Source organism: Phascolarctos cinereus, unplaced genomic scaffold, assembly GCF_003287225.1.
Source record: "Phascolarctos cinereus isolate Bilbo 61053 unplaced genomic scaffold, phaCin_HiC Scaffold_4;HRSCAF=312, whole genome shotgun sequence".
NCBI classification, from domain to species: Eukaryota; Metazoa; Chordata; class Mammalia; order Diprotodontia; family Phascolarctidae; genus Phascolarctos; species Phascolarctos cinereus.
Window position 1 is genome coordinate 540,991,855 of NW_027555847.1, and position 23,552 is coordinate 541,015,406.

At 35.0% G+C, this 23,552-nt stretch overlaps 1 protein-coding gene across 6 annotated transcripts in view; it reads left to right on the forward strand.

Moving 5' to 3' along the window:
• The window catches only part of ZNF236 (zinc finger protein 236), a 221,866-nt gene that overhangs the window by 121,578 nt on the left and 76,736 nt on the right, over positions 1 to 23,552 (forward strand). For all 6 annotated transcript variants that reach the window (XR_013486249.1, XM_020986931.2, XM_078153550.1 and 3 more), the window contains 5 exons: positions 5 to 255; positions 2,741 to 2,842; positions 12,206 to 12,354; positions 19,563 to 19,666; positions 21,122 to 21,273. Coding sequence is in view for 5 of the 6 variants with exons in the window: in XM_020986931.2 (XP_020842590.1) it covers positions 5 to 255; positions 2,741 to 2,842; positions 12,206 to 12,354; positions 19,563 to 19,666; positions 21,122 to 21,273 (758 nt within the window). In the remaining variant the exon portion in view is untranslated. The remainder of the gene's footprint in view (positions 1 to 4; positions 256 to 2,740; positions 2,843 to 12,205; positions 12,355 to 19,562; positions 19,667 to 21,121; positions 21,274 to 23,552) is intronic.

Sequence of the window (23,552 nt, forward strand, 5' to 3'; positions counted from 1 at the left end):
AAAGATATGAACTTGCTCAGCAGTTACAACAGCACCAACAAGCTGCTTCTATAGATGATACCACAGTAGATCAGCAGACCATTCATGTTTCTACTCAGATGCAAGTAGAAGTTGAAAGTGATGAACTGCAGCAAAGTGAAGCTGTCACTACTGACCATGAAGCCATTTTGGAATTGGACCAGCAACATGTAGTAGGTGCAGAAGAAACAGGACTTGGACAACAGTTGACAGACCAACCTTTGGAGACAGATGAAGGTAACTTTCTGAATGTTAAAAATGTATTTTTATTGTATATGGAATGAAGAAGTTGTCCTAGACTGCTCTGGTCCACATTGAATTCTTCATTTTTGTAATCTCTTGACGGCGTCACTTACTTGTCTTGCATTTTGATTATATGTTGACAGTCATGTATAGCCAGTCATACACAGTTGTTGGCTAACTAGCTTCTCCCTTGAATACTGGCTGCATCTCTAAAAATTGACCCCTTAGAAAGGAATAATAATATAAGTATAAATAGAAAACTAATACTAACTATAGATTCCACTTGTTTCCCAGTGATTATATAAAACTTTTAGGATGGGGACTGTATTTATACTTCCTTTTTATCCTTATATTGCATAGTATAGTGCTGGATATAAGGTGGTTCTATAAATATCTGTTGAATTGAATTGGCTTATAGAATGTTACTTTCAGGAAGATTTCTGAGTTTCCTGACAAAGTACTTAGCTGGATATGTCATCTAATTGCTATGACAGGTTTTCCATCCTCTACAATTTGATTTCTTTTCGGGTTATGTGTATTACTGATAATGTCTTTAAGAAAATATTCCAATAGAATTTTGTTGACACCTCATTTTTGAACTTTTGAAGACACTATTTACATTTTCTGTACCCCATGATTTTTTGGAGTTTATGCATGCCTTTTGTTATTATATCACTTTAAAAATATGTTTCTCCCTTCTACCATTTAATAAGCCTTCCCTAGCACCAGAGATTTAAAAAAATATTCAGCAAAAGACTTCATATAGGAAATGATACTTGAGTCGACCTTTGAAAGAAGGTAGTAATTCTGAGAGAATTGTTGTTGGTCCTTTGTTCTCAAAGAGAACCATGGTATCAGGAAGGTGATGCTGTGACTTGCAAATGAATTAAGTGAGAGAGGGCTGTGCAAGCCACCAGCCTTACTTTGTCCTCTGGAACCATTTTGTTCCAGTGGCAAGATTATAGATCAGGATGACTGGAGATGGCTGTCTCTGAGAGAATTAGTAGAAGAATGAAGATAGTATGTTCCAGACATGAGAAAGTATGTGCGAAAGAATTGACACAGGAGTGGAATGTTATGTAAGAGGAATAGCAAGTAGGCTAATTTTGATAACATGAATGACATGGTCAAGCATATGCAATGAGAGGTATTGAAGGCATAAAGCTTCCTGGTGACTGAGTGAAAGAAAGAGATGTGTTGGAGAGAGAATCAATGAGACTTGGCATCTGATTAGATAAGGAAGTATAGGCAGTGTGGAAGAATGAATCAAGGATAACTCCTATTGGCTTCCTCAAAAAAAAAATTAAGCCAGAAAAAGAGATGAGTTTTGGAGAAAAGATTAATTCTCTTATATTTGTGATGTTGCTGTGATAGTAATAGTTGGTGATGTGGTATTGTAGTTGGAGGGGATCATTTGTGAAACAACTAGAGCTGGGTATATAATTTTGGAATTCATCACCAGAAGAAAGATGTAAGTTGTTTCTTAAGTAGAAGAATAACTCCATAGCAGCATGTTGAAGAGGCAAAGAAAGAAGTTGGTGGAACAGGTTTATGATCAAACCAAAGGCACCAATAGTAATAAGCATTTGCAAAAAAAAAAAACCAAAAAACAAAAAACAAAAAAAACCAAAACAAAACCCTCACATGAAAATAATTATGCCTAATTGCAGCAACATTGTTTCTTGAGGATGAAATAAGAGATAAACTAATAGGCCTGCCCTCACTTTTAAATCAATCTGTAGTGAAACTTGGCTACTTCCAAAAAAACTGCTTGGGTAGAAAGAAATATATGAGAAAACATGATTCAAGAATAAGGAATGAGAAAGGCAGAAATTTTGTAGAAAACAGAACCTCCTACCTCAGTGTCATGTATATTTTCATTGAAAAAGTGTCAGAAAATCAGTAGGCATTGGATATCTCAGATCCCAAATAACACCATACAGAATGAAAGAAATTATATTTTAACAAACATGAAAATGTATGTGTAACTTAGGGTTAAAAACATTCACTTCTGTAGTATTCGAGAATTTGAGCCTGTTTTAAATCACTGCTTAGATTTCTGAAATGCATTTCTGTACCATCTCTTCTTATATTCACTGTGTACCTAATTTATTATCTCTGTGCAGTGTCTGTCCAAGATACATGTGTTCATATACATATACATATTATATATTATTACCTATTCATGTGTATTATGTATTATTATATATCTCTTCCAAATGACTGGATTTTGTTGAGGAGGCTTGATAAGATATAAATACTAAAATTCCCTCAGCTGATCTTTAATTTTTTTTAAAGTATTGCTTACACAGGCTTTATAACTAAGATGAAAGTGTTTCTGAAGCTATTTTTTGAGATTAAGCAGTTTTAATTTTCAGATTAAATATTAAAACTTTGTTTTTGTATTAGCAAATGGTAAAATCTGTTATACTTGCCTAAATCATTAAATTTTTCTTTGTATCTATGTTCTTGTATTTAGATAGGTTTGTGACTTCTGAACATACTCTCCAAGATAACATCAGTCAGTTTGAACAGCAAACTATCCCACAGCAGTCTTATGAGTCAACGGGATTATCTCAAGGTCAGTGTGTATTGATTAAGTAGGTCTTTTAAAAGAAATAACGGCTTTTTAAAAATTTAATTTTACGACAATTTTTGATGTTTCTTTTAAACTTTGCTTAATTTTGTAATATATAATGAGCTGAGCTTATACATTCAAAATGTTTATATTTGCATTAGATCAGACAGTTCACTTCTTCTTACTATGATTCATTGGCTCCCTAATACTTATGCAATGAAATACAAATTTCTCTGCCATCTAAAATTCCTCATGTTCTGGCTCCAGCTTATTTTCTTTAGGCTGATTACATATTTCTTCCATATTAAGTACTCCCTGCTCCAGCTGAACTGGCCTTCTTGTTGTTCATATGTGATGTTCCACATCCTGTTGACATGGCTTTGCCCTTTCTTTTAAGAAGCTTTTCCTGACCCCCACACCCAACATTTTGTATTTATTTTGCATGTGTTCTTTATTTTCTTATCTGTTAGTATGTTGTTTCCTATGTTGAATATAAATTCCCTGAGGGCAGGTACTCCCTCACTTTTGAATTTGTATCACTAGCATCTGACGGTACCTGGCACATACTAAGAACTTAATAAATGTTTGTTGATTGACTGATTAGGTGATTGTGGGATGGAGAGTCCTACTTTGTGGTTTTCTGAACCTTCAAACAATAGACGCTAGTAGTCATTTTACAATGATTGGTTTTTAGGGTTTCTCACGAGCCAGATAATGATCATTGACATCTAAATTGGGGACTTGGTAAAAATAATTAGATGGATATGCAAAAGGACCCTTATATATTACATTTTTATTATCTACAGGTAATAAATAAATAAATAAAATAATTGCAGGCTCCCACTGGGTCTTACATTGTGATAAGCACCTCTGAACCAGTTAATGTTGTATGATAATAATGCACATAATGTTGCTCTGACCTATTTTAATGAAATTGTTGATACAAGATGGTAATATATTATAATGGAAAGAATCTCGAAGTCAAAAGTTGAGTCTTAGTGCTGACACTTATTAGCACTTAAGGCCTTGGGCAAATGACTTAATCTCTTTAAGCTTCAATTTTCTTATTAATAAAAAGGGTATAAAAAAGAGCCAACTACCTTCTTCACAGGACTGTTATGAGAACATTGTTAACTTTAAAGCTCTGCATGGATATGGGATAGTATTGTTATTAAATTCCATCTCCAAGTGAAAATACTGCTGAAAATTAGTTTTCAGGATCACCTTACCTCATCCCCTGTGTATATTTCTCTATTTCTAAATTTTATAGCTATCTTTAATTTTCATATAACGTCTACATTTCTCAATCTCCTGTCATTTACATTCTCCCTCATAACAGAGACTAACATGAAAAAAAAATTTAGCAAAAACTAGCCATCTTTATGGATATTTAATATTTTGATCTTTACTCCGTGGACTCATGTAGTTTTGTGTTTCTTGCATCTGAAATAGCTTCTTTTTCTGATAGCTGTCTAAGAAGACAAAAACACAAGGCTAACAGGGAAGAAAGATATATAATTTAAATTAAATGTTTCATTAGAAATTTAGCATCAAACATTAATAAAAAAAATAACTATGCTCAATAATTATTTACATTTAAATTAATTTTCTTGCCTTCCCCAAAGACCTACTCTGATTCTTCATGGTGACATGGATCTTGACCCTGGAATTTGGAAAGGTATGCCTGCAGAGTACAGGCAGATTCTGACATGTTGGGAAGGCTTCATGTATGTTCTTGGGATCAGATAGAATCTGGCTTCAAAGGACCAGTTTAGCAGTGTAGAGAGAGGTATATTACCTGTAGGGTCACTATTTGCCAATAAATGCTTTGATGATTACATGTTATGAGATAAAAATACAAAGTGGGCACCAGTATTATATGTCCCTCTTTCACTTCTGCAGAGACAGTGGCAGAATAAAAGAATAGAATGGGAATGCTAAGAATCATAGAGTTTTTAGACTGTCTTCAAACTTTCATTTAGCTGTTGATACTCCAAATGCTCAAGAGACCTTTATCCATTAAACAACAGGTGTCCATACTATTAGAAGAACTGAATCCTACCAATCTTGACATTCTTACTGTAAATTAAATGAGAAGAAAGATAAGAGTTGCAGCTAAATTGGAAGTTGATCCACAGGTTCTTGTTAGGGAGTCAGTCAAATTAAGAAAATGATTGAGTTATTTGTGTGTGTGTGTGTGTGTGCCCTAAGACAATAAGAAATTCAGTTTCAGAGAACATCAGGTTGTCCATTATCACAGTGCTTAGGACCTTGCGTAGTTGTGCCTTATGTTCCCATGTCTTTGGAAGAGAATGAAAATGTATTAAAATTCAAAGAACCTCAATTTATTAATTTAAATAAGCATGTACTTTGATAATTGCTCATTTCAATGCAAAGTTGGAATAGGAAGGAACAGCAAAAATCAATCAGGAAACATTAAGTGCCTACTATGTTCCAGGCACTATGCTAAGCCCTGGGGATACAAAGAGGGAAAAACAGTCCCTTCCCTTATGGAATTTACAATCTGATGGAAGAGACAACATGTAAACAGATATATACAAAGCAAGCTATATACAGGACAAATAGGAAATAATTAAAAGAGGGAAAGCACTAAAAGTAAGAGAGGTTATGGAAAGTTTCCTACAGCAGGTGAGCTTTTAGTTGGGACTTAAAGGAAGCCAAGGAGGTCAGCAGTCAGAGCAGAGGAGGGAAAGTGTTCCAGGGATGGGGGCAGGGACATGTCATCAGAGAAAATACCTAGAGCTGAGAGATAGAGTATCTTATTCATGGAACAGTCAGGAACCCAGTGTCACTGGATCAAAGAGCATATATGTGTTGAGGAGTGGGATGTAAGAAGACTTGAAGATGGGGGGAGGGGCTAGGTAATGAAAGGTTCTGAATGCCAAACAGCATTTTGTATTTGCTTCTGAAGGCAATAGGGAGCTGTTAGAGATTATGAAGTATATGTGTGGAGGGTGATGATGGTGGTGGTAACATGATCAACTGTGCACTTTAGGAAAATTGCTTTAGTGGCTGAATGGAAAATGGATTTGAGTGGGGAGAGACTTGAGGCAGGCAGACCCACCAAGCAGATGATGAGGGCCTGCACTAGAGTGGTAGCAATATCAAACGAGAGAAGGGTCTATGTTTGAGAAATGTTGTAAAAGTGAAATCAATAGGCCTTGGCAACAGCTTGGATATGGAAAGTGAGAGATAGTGAGGAGTCCAAGATGACTCCTAGGCTGAGATTCTGAAGGACTGGGAGGATGGTGATCCCTCTACAATAAGAGGGAAGGTAGGAAGGTGAAAGGTTGTAAGGGGAAAGATAATGAGTTCTGATTTGGAGATATTGAGTTTAAGATGTCTGTAGCACATCCAGTTTGAGATATCTGAGAGGTAGAGTTGCTGAGAGATTGGGACAGGAAAGGTAAATATGAAAATTGTTACCATAGGGTTGGTAATTAAATCCATGAGTCCTGATGAGATCACCAAGTGAAGTAGAAGGGAGAAGAGAAGAGAGCCCAGGACAGAACTCTGATGGATACCTATAATTAGAGGGCAAGATTTGGAGGAGAGTCCAACAAAGGAGACAGAGGAGTGATCAGATAAGGAAGAAAAGAATCTGGAGAGAGTAGTGTTCCAAAAACCTAGAGTAAATGTAGAGAGGAATGATCAGTGTCAAAGGCTGCAGAGAGGTCAAGGAGAATGAGAATTGAGAAAAGGCCATTGGGTTTGGCAATTAAAGAGATCATTGGCAACTTTGCAGCGAGTTTTTTTGGTGGAATGATAAGTTCGGAAGCCAAAGATCTAGGCGTGAGAAGTGAGAGAGAACAAAGACTTATAAATTACCCTAAAGCATCAGGCCTATGTATCATAGTATCTTCCTTTGAGAAAAGAATTACAACATTTTAGGTGTAGAGAACAGCAAATAATAGCATAAAAGATGAGATTGGTTATATTTTAGCAAACAGGAAGCAACTTGTTGCTGATATGAGAGGCATTCTTTAGTTAGCTCTTTGTGTGAGGTCAGATCACTAATTTGTCAAAACAGTGATCACAATTAGTACCAAACCACAAAGAAGAGGTGAGACAGTGTAGAGAATGGACCTGGAGTTGGGAAAACCTGAGTTCAAATGTGTCCTCAAACACTTACTAGCTAGGTAACCCCAGGCAAGTCACTCAACCTTTACCTTCCTCAATTTCTTTAACTGTAAAATAGAGATAATAATAACATCAATCTCCCAGAGTTGTTATAAGGATCAAATTACATAATATTTATGAAGGGCTTAGCGTAGTGCCTGGCACATAATACATGTTTAATGCTTGTTCCTTTCTTTTACCTTTCCTTTTACCTGAGGACAGCAAAGGACAAAAATGAAAGAAGGATAATAGAAGAAAAATAGATAAGATAGATGAGGATTTTTATAAATAGGTTTTTCTCTTTCCCCCCATTATTAATACAATAGAGCCTACCACATTTGGACTCTTATTATCACAGTCCTGGATATGATGATAACTGAAAAGTAGTATTGAACCAAGTAGATATCTGTGCTGGAAATTATGAGGACATGGAAAGACTGATCCATGAGGTATCTGAAGGATATCAAAGAAATGGAAAAACATTAGATATTATTCATACTCCCCCCAAAGGTGAGGAAGAGAGCACCAACAATTACCATCCCATATGTTTATTTTCTGTCTTTTTTTAAATAAGAATAATCTACCCATGTATCAAAAACATCCTTGATGTGGTATTAGTAGGGGAGAGGCAGAGTTTTTCAAGTGATATTTCACAGTAGACTGTATTATAATTGAAAGTTATAGAAAAAATTCACTGTGCTTATTGTTTGCAATTAAAAATCAACAACAACATTCATTTGGTTAGATAGTGGAAAACATCACCTTAATATCTATCTTCCAATAAGATACCTTCCATTAAAACCATATGAATCTATTAAAGATATAACAACAGGTAAGCTTGATGTTCAAGCAGCTAGGTGATATAGCAGACATAGAATGATGTAGTTGGAGTCAGGAAAAACTTAGTTGAATCCTGCCTAAGATACTTCCTAACTGTGTAATCCTGGGGAAGTCACTTAATTTTTCTCAGCCTCAGTGTCTTCATCTGTAAAATGGTGATAATAATAATACCTGCCTTTCAGTGTTACTGCAAGGATCAAGTGAGATGCCATAAGGAAAGTGCTTGTAGGGGCAGCTAGGTGGTGTAGTGGATAAAACACTGGCCCTGGAGTCAGGAGGATCTGAGTTCAAATCCAGCCCCAGACACTTAAACCAGCTGTGTGACCTTGGGCAAGTCACTTAACCCTGATTGCCTCAAAAAAACCCCAAAACAAAACAACCCAACCCACAAAATTGAATCCCTGCAGCATGGATTGGGGACCACCTCTCCCTCCACTCTGGACTCATGCACATATTATAGACTAGACTCAGTCCTGGGGAAACCTGACATATTAAAAGGAAAGTGCTTGCAAACCTTAAAGCTATATGAATTATACTTCTTCTCATTATTATCATCTAATTATAAGAAATAGATGAAATGTAAAATAGGTGAAATGACACTTGCCAAAGGTATTCGACATGAAGGGGATCTAAATGCACATTAAATGTTGAAGATGGATTCCCTATGGATAATGAAGTTTTCCAGATAGATAAGTTTTCCAATGTAGGACATAGTGCTGGTTGCAAGGGAGCCTCCTGGAAAAGATACATAACTCTCAAAATAGTTTGATGTAATTGTCCATGCAGGAAAATACAAGTGAATGAAAAATGTCTATTATAAAGACTATGAATGCAATCACTATATAAATCTTGGACAGATATTACAGATGGACGGTAAGTCAGGCCCTAAATTAAATAAAGAGGAGAACAGCAGACTGAATTGTCTGTGGGAAACTGCAGGCTCCTTTGGTAATTTCAAATTTCTCCCAGAAACAAAACCTCATTTTTAAAATATCAATATTCTTCTGGTTGTCATTGTTTGGGTATATGTTATAGAATACTGCTGTTGCTGAATAATTAAGTGATGAGGACTCCTCAGAGGGCAGTGTAAAGGCATGGGGGTGGGCGGGGAATATAGTAGGCTGCACCATAAATAAGAAACTATAAAGAAAAAGCAGAGTAAAAAAATGTCATCTGAAAAACATTATCAGAAGAGAAGATGGACTAGTCGTGTGGCAAGAGCAAGGTAGAAGTAGGTTATGTGTTTAACTGCTATTCTTGTGCTATTAAGAGAAAATGAGGAATGATACCCCTGCCCCCTTCACTCACCACCACTGTCAAGCATGTTGTGTAAATCTTTCAGGTGAAATTATGATTATACGTGTATGGTATAGGTATACATGGATAGCTTGTAATTTGTAATAATTTGTGGGAACACCTACATGGGTGAGATTACAGATATGAGTATTTTCTTTGCCTTACTCCTATACCTTCTCCCCACCTCACCCCAACCCACACCCCCAGAAGCCGGGTGTAACAGATTTCTACAAATGTGTAGCTATGTGTCATTTAGCATATTAATTCCATTCACTTCTTAGTAGGTGGGTAACACCATTGGTGCTCTTGAATCATGGTTAGTCATTTCATTGATAAGATATTCATAGTTTTTCGGCATTGTTAGTTTTTACAATAATGTTGTCATTATATAAATTGCTCTCGAGGTTCTACTCACTTGACTTTGCATCAGTTTATACAAGTCTTACAGGGTTTCTCTGAAAACTGTCCCTTTTGCCATTTCTTATGGTAAAATAGTATTTAATTATATTCATATACCATAATTTTTCAGCCATTCTCCATAAAGAGTTGACATAAATATTTTTGTAAATATTGAGTTCTTTTGCTCATTCTTTGATTTTTTTGGGATGGCTGGGAGGTGTAAGTCTAGTAATGATTATGCCAGGGTCAGGAGGTATGCACAGTTTATTAACTTTTGGGGCATAGTAGCAAATTGCTTTCCAGAGTGGCGGTACCAATTCATAGCTTCACTAGCCACATTAACGTCCCTGTTTTCCCACAGCCTTTCCAGCATTTGTTATTTTCCATTTTTATCGACTTTGCCAGGCGCTCATCCAAATTCTGGCCTCAGAGTTGCTTTAATTTGATGGGGATGATTTTTTTTCATATGGCAGTATTCTTTTTCTGCTCATTTTTATTTACTTTCCTTCATCTGATCGTAGTGTTTATTCTCTTGTGGTTCTGCTTTTTAGCATGACATTATTTCGTTAAGGTCATTTCACATGTTTTTGTATTCTAGGATTATAGATTTGGAGCTGGAAGAAACTTTGGAAATTAATTTAATCCAACCTCCTTATTTTATAGCTGAGAAAAATGAAGCCTAGATAAGTTATGTGACTTGCTCAAAGTCAAATAGATATTATGTGGCACAATTGGAATTTGAACCCTGGTGTTCTAATTCCAAATCCATTGTTTTCTTCCCACTGTATCCCATTTTGATCTTAATCGCTTTATAGAATTCAGTCATTATGAAGCCACAACTGATTTTAGCCATTTCCATTTTATTGGACATTTACTTTGCTTGTTTTTGTTCTTTTCTTTTTTGGGAGGGTGAGGGAGTGTAATGATAGGTAATGTTTCAGTGAACATCTGTGAATATAAAACTTTTTTGAAGTAACTTTGTATACTTTCAGGATATATTCTTAACAGTGGAATTATTGGATAAAAGGGTAAACCTATTTTCATAGCCATTTATTGCCAGTGATGTTATCTAAGTTAATTCTTCTGGTTTGCAGTTATACCATTGGTCCAAGTTCTCCAATATCCTGCCACCACTGGTTTTAATTATTTTCACCAACTTAGGGGGTGAGAGGTTCTGTCTCACAGTTGTTTTAATTTGTATCTCTTTGGTTATTCTTATCTTTTTTTTTTTTTTTGTGAGTCAGTTGGGGTTAAGTGACTTGCCCAGAGTCACACAACTAGTAAGTGTTATGTATCTGAGCCTGGATTTGAACTCAGGTCATCCTGACTCCAGGGCCAGTGCTCTATCCACTGCGCCACTTAGCTGCCCCTCTTTGGTTATTATTAAAGATAAGCATTCTTAGATAACTTTTAAAATTTATATTTCCTGAGAATTGTCTCTTTATATTCTTTGACAAATAATTTATTGTGGATTACAAGTTAATACTGTGACTTTTTAACTGTTCCTTATATATCAATGAGGTTTGTGTGTTTACCATGTTTTCCCTAATCTGTTCTTTTTCTTTTAAGTATTTCTTTTGGTTGTACAGTCTTTTTATTTTAACATAGATCATTACATCTTGTCCCAAATAATTCTTTGCAATTGTTGAAATAAAAAAAATTCTCCTTTCCACAAGTGAGATAAATATTTCATTCCATTAAAAATTTTCTTTCTTTAAATTTTTTAAAAAATGTTTATTAAGGCCCTCTCATACTTGTAGAAATCACTGGTGAATGTGACATAGGATGTAGTTCAAATTCCTTTCCTATCATTTTGACAATCAATTTTTCTGTCTATTTTTCTGTCAAATAATATATCCTTTCCCCAATTTTTATTTCTATAGATTTGTCAAGTATAATGATTAGTGTATATTTAGATGTATGTATGTTATATTTATTTTATTTTATTGATTTTTTTTCCTCTATCTTTTGTCCAATACCAGACAACTTTGATAAAAGTTACTTTGTGATATTAAATCTGGGTATGTAAGACCTCCATCATCAGTTTGTCTTTTAAGTGTGTCATGTTCTTGTTTCCATTCCAGGATATTTTCTGCTTCATTAGCTCTTTTATTTTATCTGTAATTATCTTCCTTATCCTAGAAGGAGGGTTCATTTGTGAACCTTGATTCTCATTATCAAGCTACTGGCTGATTCCCTATAGGCTCATTTGACCTTGGTTTCTCCTTGCTGTATTCTACTACATCAGTATCCTGGTGAAATTCCTGCTTCTCTGTCCATTAGCCATAAGGCTCAGGGGTTGCTCTGATGACATGCAACATCAAGCTCCCTAATCTCGATTCTCTTCTTTACAAGTGGCCCTATTCAGGCTAGCAGCTTCCCAGTAGTTTCCTATTTTAGTCTCAGGTATCTGTGAAATGCAATTTTGAGCTTATACAGTCCAAATTTTGTAGAAACTTATCTTCCATTTATTATAGTATTAATATACAACTATCCCCTGCAATATTGTTTCCCCTAAATTAATGATATCTAATTCTGAAACCAATTTAGAAATATAGAGTTGGTTTGTCTTTAAAAAAACTTTTACTATTAAAATAGTATATATTTTTAACAATTAAGAATTATTTTATAAGTATAGAAACTGAGGGCTTAGGAGATTGTTTGGACCACCTCTTTTTTAATCTGTTACAGGTTTTGCTGTGACTGATACATATAATCAGAATCAATTTCCACCTGTCCAGCAGCTACAAGATTCCAGCACACTAGAATCTCAGGCTCTTTCAACCAGTTTCCATCAACAGAACCTGCTTCAAGTTCCTAATACAGACACTATTAATGTAGTGAGTATTTATTGAAAAATAATTTATGGTTCATCAAAGAAATCTACTTTTTCCGTATCTGCTAGATTATTATTTCCTTATTAAATTTTGGTAGATTCAGACAAGGCTAAAGAAAAATAATTAAAGAAACAGAGACACCTTACTGCTAAAAATCTTATTGTATCACTTGTGATATTTTTTAAATGTTTACATTATAAAAGTTTTCCTGTTTATCTTAATTTTTCATCAGATCATTTTGATTTTTCCTTGATTATGTCAACACCGCAGTTACCTCTTGATTAAAAACTAGGTGTGGCAGCTTTTTTGATGGGTCATAGATCTAGGCCTGGAAGGGACTTCAGTAGTAATCAAGTCCAAACATGAGGAAACTGAGGCTAGAGTAAGTACCCTATCAGGAATCACACAGTTTGTAAAATTCTGTGATGGAATTTGAACCCAAATCTTTCTAATTTCCAAGGCAAATATTCTCTCTGTCATATCATATCATATGTTTTGTTGTCTAGGCACAAAACACCAGAAGTATATCTTGCTTTCAGTAAATATTCTAAAGACACTATAATAGAATTAGAAAGAGAAACATATTGAAGAAATAAGCTTGTCAGCATCTTTCACATAACTATCAAAATGTAGTACTTCTTTAGTTTATTTTACCTTGGAACCTAGTAGAGATTTCACCTCTTTAATTGTATGTGATATCATCTGTTTAAAGTTAATTTCAAGATGTTTATGTTGTGGTAAGATGCACAATGTGTGAAATCTTGTGGGGGAAATCTTAACAGGAAGAATGAAACATAGTTGGTAATTTTTGAAGATTTTATTGCAGATATATATATTTCTTCCTTTTCATTTTATGTTTATTCACTATGTCTTTTTCTGTTTTACCCTTATGGAAATGACAAATAATGAAGTGCAGTAGATGCCTTAGCACCTAACATTTAGCAGTGTTTTATACATAGTAGGCATTTAATAAATTTTTTTTATTGATTGCTCACTTAAAAGCAATGATTTGTCATGTGAATACTGTAGGTTATATATGGCCATTATAAAATCTACAGTGAAACATTTGGAGCCATTTTCTGCAGTTAAAGAGGAAGCAGTCAATAGACTATAGCCATTGAATATGACACATCTACCTTCATCATGTTCATCTTCTTAGCTCTTATCTTGAACTTGGATTGTTCCAGAGATCTGTGCATGGTCCTGTGTTGTTGAACAAGCTCAAAACAGGACTTTTACCATAGATGTTTAATAAATGTTTTGAGGATTAAACTGGAAGATGAGCAGTCCTTTTTTGAGGTCTGTGGAAGGAAAAATCATTTCCAGGTGGGGATGCCTGGGAAGGAAAGAGAGCATACTAGAAAGAGTATTTGGATGAAAATCAAATAAGCAAAAAAGGGAAGCCAAATAGTTATAGTAAATTGTCAACCACCTGGACAGAACAAAGAAATAAATTAGAAGTTCAGGAAACAGAATGCAAAGCAAGTATTCCAGGCATGGGCTCATATTAAGGCAGGGGAGGGAGGAGGTTTAGTTATCCAGGTACCTGCTGGAGCTCTTTCTGCGAAAAGTACAGGAGCTAATAATTTATTGTCTTGTGTTAAGATGGTTTCATTCTTTAAAGGTAGAGAGAACTAAAAAGGGAATATTCTCTTCTGGATCTGATACTCATCAATCAGAAGAAACTAGTTGCTAGGATAGAAATGTTAGGAATCTTAGATGAAAATGAACATTTTCTTTTATTTTGTAATAGAGAAGAGAAATTTCTGCCATAGTCTTAATACTCACCCTAGATTTGTAGAGTTTAGATTTCAGAGTATGAGAGAGGATAGGCATAATTCCACAGCCTCAATTCTGTAAGAAAAATCAGCTTAAGAGGGATAGAAAGCTCTTAACAAGTAAATTCTGAAGACACAGATGCATTTCCAAAGATGAAGAAAAAAGGGAAATTGTATGAAGTGCCTTATATAGATGAAGAGAACTCGTGACACAGCTTGATTTTTTTAAACGTGCACAGAAGAGGAGAGCAAGGATAGGTACATAACTGGATGAATAGATAAGCATGACATGGTTCCATAGGACTGTTAAGACTTCTTCCAGAGATAGTACTAAACTTTTAATAAGATTTATCACCTGGCATATCACCATTGCTGCCCTGTAGCATTACTACTAATAATACCAGACTTTACAAAATGCCAGGTAGTAGAATTGTCCACCTTTACATAGATAAAATGAGATGATAATAGAAATCATTATTTGTTATGTGCTAAGGAAGACTTTTTTGTGTGTTTTTGCTTTGAGGAATACAGCTCTTAAGATACTAAGATAAGAAAGTATGTCAGCAGAGCTTACAGTGCTTCTAAAATAATCACTTGATGTCCTTTTTGGGGAACAGAAAATTCTGAATGTGTTTAAGGAACAAACATGGAGACAAAATAAATAAATAAAGGTGGTGATGTTTTAGAATATTAAAAGGAAATTATAAGAGAACCAGGAGAACTAAAGCTTAATTGGGAGGTGAAGGAATAGTTCAGGGAAGGATATACCTGGCCATCAGGCTGCTTCCTCATCCATCATACCTCCCATCTTTCTTTCCTATCCTGTTTTCCATTTCATGCCATATATTATATATATGTACATAGTATAGCTAAGTAAGGATGTAGGGAGAAATTTTGCAGGAATAAAACAAAAAAGCATGATTATAGTATTAAGGACAAATGTCCAGTATTTAAAAAATGGATAAGAATGGAGAGTGCAAATACTATTCAAGATATTGGGCTTGAGTTTGATTCTTGGCAAATTTTGAGAATGTATTAATAAAGGTAAGGTTAATATCTAGAAAAGGGTAGTGATCACAAAGAGCTAACACAACTTCATCATTAAATCATATCCAATTAACTTAATTTCCTTTTTGAGCATCATTTACTAAACTAATAGAGGACTTTTAAAGCTATTATTTACCTTGATTTTAGGAAAGAATTTCATGAAATATCTTGTGCCGTTCTTTGGAAAAGTTGGAGAAATAAGTCTAGGTGATAGTATAGTTAGTAGTTTCATTCAGAACCATTCAATGACTGGACTTTAAAAATAGGTGACTAATTTAATATCACCTTTGAAGGTCTCCAGTGGCATTCGCCAATGATCTTTGTCTTTGACAGAGATTTGGGTGATGACAAAGATGGCAAATTTACCACAGATGACACTAAGCTGGGAGAGTCAACTCACACAGTCTAAAAAGAACTTAACAGGCTAGAATGCTGGTCTGGTCTACTAAGATGAAATTTAGTAGAGCTATATGTAAATTCTTAAAACTTGGGTACTTTAAAAAATTGGTAATAAAAAACAGGCATATCAGGATATGTAGTTAGTTTGTCAGAAAAATATCTGAGGATTTTAGAGGACTGCAAACTCGTACAAGTCACATGTGCCCCGGCAGTCAAGAAAGTTCATGAGACACTGTGGCATCAAAAGGTATACATAGTATCTAGAAACAAACACACTACCTCGATCCAATTGTGTTTGGAGTATTGTGTTCAATTCTGGGCACCTTATTGGAAGAAGGAATTTGGTAAGATTACAAGCATCCAAAAGAGTACAACTGGGATGGTAAAAAATCTTGAATGCAAGCCATTTAAAGATCATTTGAAGTAAGGTAGGGGTGTTTAACTTGCAAAAGAAAAGTGTTGTTTTTTCCTTGGTTTTTTGGCATATGGCTTGAGGAGAGGAAGGATGAGTATTGATAACTTTTTTTCAGGTGGCAGCATGATATAGTGGGAAAAATCCTGTGTTGGAGTCAAAATCCTGGGTCAAAAGCCAGCTCTGACCTTGGGCAAGTTACATAAATTCTTTAGGCCTTAGATTCCCCCACTGTAAAATGAAGGAACTGATAGATGATCTCTAAAACAGCTTCAAGTCTGCAATCAGTTTGAAGTACCCATACAGAAAAAGGGTTAGATTTGTTCTCCCTTCCCCTAGATCCCTTCTCTAAAATCAACCCATTTTAAAATACAATTAAACTTTCTTGAAACTGTAAAAAAAAATTCTTAGCTTCAGGGTATAAAAATGGAGTGGGGGTGGGGATGACCTAAGGGAGAGAATTAGGAGCTATGGGTTGAAGTTAAAGAGTCAAGTTTAGGTTTATTTTTGTTTCTTAAAGCTTCCTAATAGACTGGACTTCCTAATTGAGTCCTTCCAGACTTCAGATATTGAAACACATACTATAATGATGATTAATCAGGTATATTAGAGAAGATATTCATTTTCTGGACCATACTTCATGATTCTGTGGAATTTCAGGAAGTTATATTTGAGTTTGAGTTTGAAGGCTGGGTAAGGTTTTAATGGGAATAGGGATAGGAGTGGTTCAAAGCATTCCAAGGATGGAGAATTATTAGCAAAGACGCAGAATATGGAAAGTTTGGAATGTGTTTCAAGACAACAAATATTAATCTGGATGAACTGCACATGAAATGCTAGAGAGGTAAGCAGGAATCAGATTTAGACAGTCTTAATGCTAGGCTAAGGAGTTGGGATTTTAGTCATTTAGCAGTAGGGAATCACAGAATATTTCGAGTAAAGGTATAAAGTAGTTAGATCTTTACATAAAGAAGCTTCATCTGGAAGAACTGTAAAGTGTTGAATTTGAATGGGAGCAAAATAGGAGTAGATTAGTTCAGAGGTTATGGAAATAATTTAGTTAAGGTTTAATAAAAGTCTGGATTAGGATATTATCAATGGGAATAGAAAGAAGGCTCAGAATGAGAAGTTTTACGTAGGTTTTGTCAACCTTAAAGAGTTCGGTCTAAAAAAAACAAAAGCAGAATTATGTGGTATGCACATTTATTTTTTCTTCAAGCAGGCTAACATCCCTTAGGAGCTACAATCAAAACTGAATTCTCTTTGGGGTTGGATTGCACAGTTTATATGCCCTCCCCAAAGGGGCTGATGCCTCTCCACCATCATTTCATCCCTTACTAGACCACTTCCAGCCTTGGGTTAACTAGACAAAAGAATGTCTCCACCCCGACTTTTTTTTTTCTCTTTTTCTCTTAAAGACCCTCTTAACGCCAGATCACTCTGGCTGTCTTTGATTGGCCAGTAATAGGTCCTGGTCAAGCCCTACTTGGTCACTGTTTGGGCCTTGATTGGCTCAGAATGATTGTAAATAGCAGTTGTTCCTGTTTTGGTCAGAAACCATGAGGGTCTCCCTCTCCCAGATTTTTTTTTTAAAGAGACCATTCTTTGCTTCATTTCTTATTAAGCCTTAATCACTGAATAGGCTTTGCTGCTGTCAAACTGAGACCTTAGCTTGAAAAGGCTAAGGATCCCCACTGCATCCTGGGCCATCTCCAGTTGTCCTGATCTGTATCTGGCCACTGGACCCAGATGGCTCTGGAGGTGAAAGTGAGGCTGGTGACTTTGCACAGGTCTCCCTCACTTAAATCCAATTTACTTGCTTGTCATGGCATCACCTTCCCCATGTCATGGTCCTCTTTAAGAACAAACTGCAAGTAGAACACAATAGACTTCTGTACTTTAGATTAAATTCCTTTCAAGCTTGGATGGGGGGCCAACCAGGATAAGGAGAGTCTATGCAATTTCATTATCAGTAATATATTTATTAAAAAGACTGAACTTATAGTCAGGACTTTAGAAGGGAAATGGGAGCCCTGAACCTCCAAGATAATGGTATTAATGATTATTTTTCACAGTTGATAAACTTTGGGAATAGGCTATGTATGTGAAGAAGAAATCAAAAATGATTTAGAGACATTTAGAGAATGTGGAAATCCAAGTCTGGAGTTCTTAATCTCTGCTGGGGTTCTAAACTGGGGAGGTCTGTGTAGAAGTGATAATTGAATCACCTTTTAATTAGAGAAGGTTAAGGGAGAGAATGTCTATATTCTCATTTTCATACTCTCATTAAGGGACCAGAAGAGGGTAAATTTAGAGGACTTCTAATTGGTGGGGAGAAACAGAGGAGAGCGAAGCTAATTTACAAGAGTAGATAAAGGAGGCTTTGGAGAGGTAGAAAGAGAAACAGGATACTTCAGAGTCAAAGGTAAAGAGTTCATCAAGAGGGGAGGAGGGTAGTGGTCTACAGTGACAGCCCCTGCCGTGACATGAGGGATTCGAACTGAAAAAGGCAACTGGATTTGGCTGTTAATCCACCGATGACTTATAAGACATGTTTATAGTGGTAGAAAGAAGCTATTTCAGAAGAGTGAGTGAGGAAATAGTTGGTGAAGAAGTGAAGGCAATGAATATAAACTACTTTTTATAGAAGTTTGTCAGTGAATGGGGAGGAATGAAATGTGATAGAAGTTTGGTTAAACGTTGAGATATTCATTTGAGATAGGAGGAAAGGAGAAAGATCAAATCAGAAGTTTTAAAGTTTGGAGGGTTAGAGGAGAATTTAGAATATTCATCTCAAATGTCTTTAGTCTTCTCAATAAAGTCAGATATTAGATTATACATTATAATGAGGTATAGAGTTGGGCATCTGAGCTTGAGAAAATAGAGGATTTGCAATAGTCACTATGAGAAATGTGTTAGAAGTTAGTAATCCTTTAACAAAAGGATTTCCAAACCGAATTGAAGGCCCAGCTTAAGGTTATGTGAAACGTGTTCCAAGTTGCAAACAACTAACTTTTTTTCCTTTTTTTCCCCCTTACATATGCAACCCATTTATAAGTAAGTTGTGTACTGCCAGCCAATATTGCCATTCTAGAGTTACCCAAAATAGTTGTAGGTTTGTTTGTTTTTTAAATTCTGTGTTCTAGGATGTCCCACAGATATCAAGCATCACTCTTGTGTCTCTTAAACTTCTCATCAGTTTTTGTGAGGAACAAGAAAACATTAAAAAATCAGTCTTACAGAGCAGAGTCACAGTACAGCTTGAGGTACATTAGAGGGATAATCTTAACATTAAAATTGTGTGGCAGCATGGTAACTTTACTTCAGAGGTTCTGTACATACTTTTTGAAATTGTTTATAGATGATTTAATTTTTCTTCGAAGGATCTTAAGTTTAGAGCTTGAAGACCTATCTAAGCATCTAGCCCAACAGCCCTATTTTATAGATCAGAAAATTGAGGTCCATAGGTATGAAAGACTTGCTTTGGGGCATATGGATAGGTCATATTGTACTGGTAGTTAAGTGGCCTGCTTTCTGATTTTGTCTTTATATTGATCTAAGCCTTTTAATTTTAGACCACTCGTTTGATTCAAGAACATTCACAGGAAGAGCTGGAACTACAAACTCAGCGACCCCAGTTTCTTGAGGACAGCGAGGATCAAAGTAGAAGGGCCTACAGGTATACATATCTGTTTTCCTTACTTAAATATTTGTTTAATTGGTGTTTTTTTTGGAGATAACTTATACTATGTCTTTCTCTGAGGATCCAGTTCCTTACAACACACACACACACGCACACACACACACACACACACACACAGAGAGGAATGCTTCATTATGGCAAGTTCAAGTCCAACCTTAGATACTTCCTAGCTATGTGATCCTGGGCTAGTCATTTAACCTTTTTCTGCCTTAGTTTCCCTATTTGTCAAATGAGTATATAATAACGTTTGTCTCCCATGGTTGTTGGCATTCTATGCATTTTTCCATTTACAACCGTAATGTTGCCCTAACCAAGGTCATGTCGTTAATATATTTTAGCCAAGCATGAAAAGTTGTCGACTAACCACAAAGAGTGTAAATCAGATGGTCTATCATTAAAATGAGAGAGTACTTGAGGCTTACCTGTGTTATTAACTGTATTCAGAATCAGTAAATTTACTGTTGGGACATTGTTCTTTTATATAAACGTTGTTTTTCTGGAAATAACAGTTTCTGTAACATTGTTTTACCAAATGTCATATTTTCTTAGAATTTATTAAACTGAATTCATCAGGGTAAGTTCCCTCTCTTTTTAGATCAATCTGTAGTTGATATAGTTTTTCATTATAAATAAAAGTTACTTTGAAGAATGTTAGCCATATTATCTTTGTAAGTCCCTGGTCTGAGTTACAGTTAGTTACAGATAACATTTTGGTTAATAGATAATGATTGATGGCCCAATTAAAATTTAGAGCTGCATAAAATAGTATTGTATGATAGCCATTTAAATAGAACTTATTTTTATTTTTTAATCTTTCGGTTCACATTTTGAAAACAGTTGAAATGTGAGCTTAAAATATATAATAGTTGTAAAATCCTGAAATAATTATACTTATTAAAACTTTAAAAACCCAACCCATCAAATTGTGTTTTTTTAAAATAACTTCAGTTATTAACTGGTTTATATTATATTATTAATCACTAATCTGTATAAACTGGCACCTCTGTTCTTTAGAAAGCAATAGTTATTGTTATGCAAGATCATGTCTCTGAGACAGTATGATATGCTGAAGTTAACTTGTAACAATATTTTATTTTATATGATCCAGGAATGTGCCATTCTGGTTACTAAGATATTGTTATTTTCAAATAAAGTATATAAGATTACACAATATTAAACATAACTTGATGTAAACTATAACAGTAATCATGATTGCTAGTTGTGTAATGTGTAGAATTTTTCCATAGTTCTTTCATGTACTTCTAGCTTTAATAATAGGGTTTGGTTTTGTTTCTTTTCCATTTTGTAAAAATTGCTGATGTAGTTTCTGGACTTTTTTTCTCTTTCCAGGTTTTATTATTATAAGCCTCAACATAGTGACATAGTATCAGCATCAATTCTTTTTTTTTATCATTATTATTATTATTATAGATGTGAATATTGCAACAAAGGTTTTAAGAAATCCAGTCATTTAAAACAACATGTGCGATCACATACTGGTGAGAAGCCGTATAAATGCAAGCTTTGTGGACGTGGATTTGTTTCTTCAGGTGTTCTCAAATCCCATGAGAAGACACACACAGGTAATAAAGTCTGTTTTTTATTTGGAGATTATAAGTTTGTAATGTTGTAATATTGTTAACATTTCTGTCATTCACTATTGAAAAATACAATAGGCTTGATTGCCATGACTGTTACAGCTGTATTTTTTCCATATACATCAAGTAAGTTCTTTTTTTTTCTTTTTCATGTTGTAGTCTACTATGTTGTTGCTTGGCATGTGCTTTATATATTGTGTTCATTTGCTTCTCTATACTTTAGTAATAAATTATAACTTTTAAATATTAAAAAATAAAGTGATATCTCTGGTCTGGCCTAGGAAATAATAATTCTTTAAATCCTTTAATATGCTACCTTTCTTCATTCTGTGGTATACAAAAAACATATTGTAATGTTGTCTATAGAGCAAGATTTAGTGTCAGGCAGCTGTTTGTTCCCACCAAAGTGGCTTAGTTACTTGAGGTAAACTCATCATTAGGGTGTCCCTCTCACAAGACAATTACTACAGCATGGATTATGAAGACAGCGTTTAGAGGAGTGAAGTTCTATAGTATGTTGGAAATTTTAACTTTCTATAGCTTTACATAATACTTGAAAATATGAAAAGAGCACAATGAAATTAGAACTATTTTCTTTTCCAGTCTTCTACTAACCTCTTATGTGATCTTTGGTACACCCCTTAACTCTCTATTCTTCACTTTTTTCATCTGTGGAATAAAGGGTTGAAATAAGCCATTTATTTGGTCCTTTCCAGCCCCCATAATACCTTACATTTCACTAGAATTTTACATTTTAATGAATCCTTACACATACAGTAGCTCTGTGAGGTAGGTAGCAGGTATTATTGTCTTATTTTCTAGGAGAAGAAACTTAATCTGACAAGGCTAAATAAATTGACCAAGTTTATATAGCCTAGTAAGCAGTGGAGAGACTGAAGCACAGTATTTTTTTTCCATTAAATACTACTGCCTATCATTGTGTCTGATTTAAAACATTCAGCTAGGTAAACAAAATATAAGCTATTTAAATGTGTTTCAGTATACCACCTAGATTGCTATTTCTTTCACTGTAGACAGTTTGAGTGTTTGGTTTTCCATTTTGCAGTTCACATCTTTTTGGGAAAAATTTTCTTTAGAAAAGTTATACATAAGAGGCCTTTCCTCCTATAATTTGTCTCTCTACTCCCTGATGAATTATAACCATCAATTGAATTTAAAATATTTATTTTTTTAAATTAATGTAAAATTTTAAGAGACAGTAGATAGAGTGCTAAGCTTGTAGTCAGAAGACCTGAGTTCAAATCCAACTTTAGACACATAGTAGCTGTGTGACCCTGAGCAAGTGGCTTAACCTCTGTCTGCTTCCATTCACCTGCAAAATGGAGATAATAACAGTGCCTACCTTTTAGGATTGTTGTGAGGATCAAATAATATTTGTTAAAAGTACTTAGCAGGGCATGTAGGTGGCACAGTAGTTCCAGCCTTGGAGTCAGGAGGACCTGAGTTCAAATCTGGCCTCAGACATATGCCCTTTACTAGCTGTGTGACCCAGGACAAGTCACTTAACCCTGATTGCCTCACCAAAAAGGAATAAATAAATAAAATCCTGAAGATGGCCTTTTAAAAGTACTTAGGACAGTGTCTGTCATATAGTTTCTATATAAATGCTTGTTGCTTTCCCTTATTTAATTATAAGACATTTCTTTGAACCATATGAAGTGTGCTTATGTGAGCAGCCTATGAGAACATTTCATTTTAAAAACATAGGCATTAAGTGGATATGGTAAACATATATATTCACCAGCCTGTGGAATTTGAGGAAGAACTGCATTCATTAAAGCTTAAAAGAGGCATATTTGATGCAGACAAAAGAAGTGCAACTCCATACAGAGATGAGTAAATTTGTAGACTGCATTATTGCTAGGAGATTGTCTAGACTGAAAGCACAATTTAAGAAATAATTTGAATTAAATTAACTAATTTAATTAAATTAAAAAGCAACAGAGGCATAATAGGTTACTGGGGGAAACTTAAGATATTTGAGAGGGGATGGGGCAGCTAGGTGGTGAGCACCAGCCCTGAAGTCAGTAGGACCTGAGTTCAAATCACCTCAGACCAAACACTTGACACTTACTAGCTGTATGACCCTGGGCAAGTCACTTAACTCCAATTGCCCCCCCCCAAAAAAAAAGATATTTGAGAGGTTCACTAATTTTGCAAGTTGACGTCAACCAGGATATCCTTGCTGTTCCGTCTGTATCCCTTGGTGCCTCTGTTAGTCATAGAATATTGGAGATAGAGTC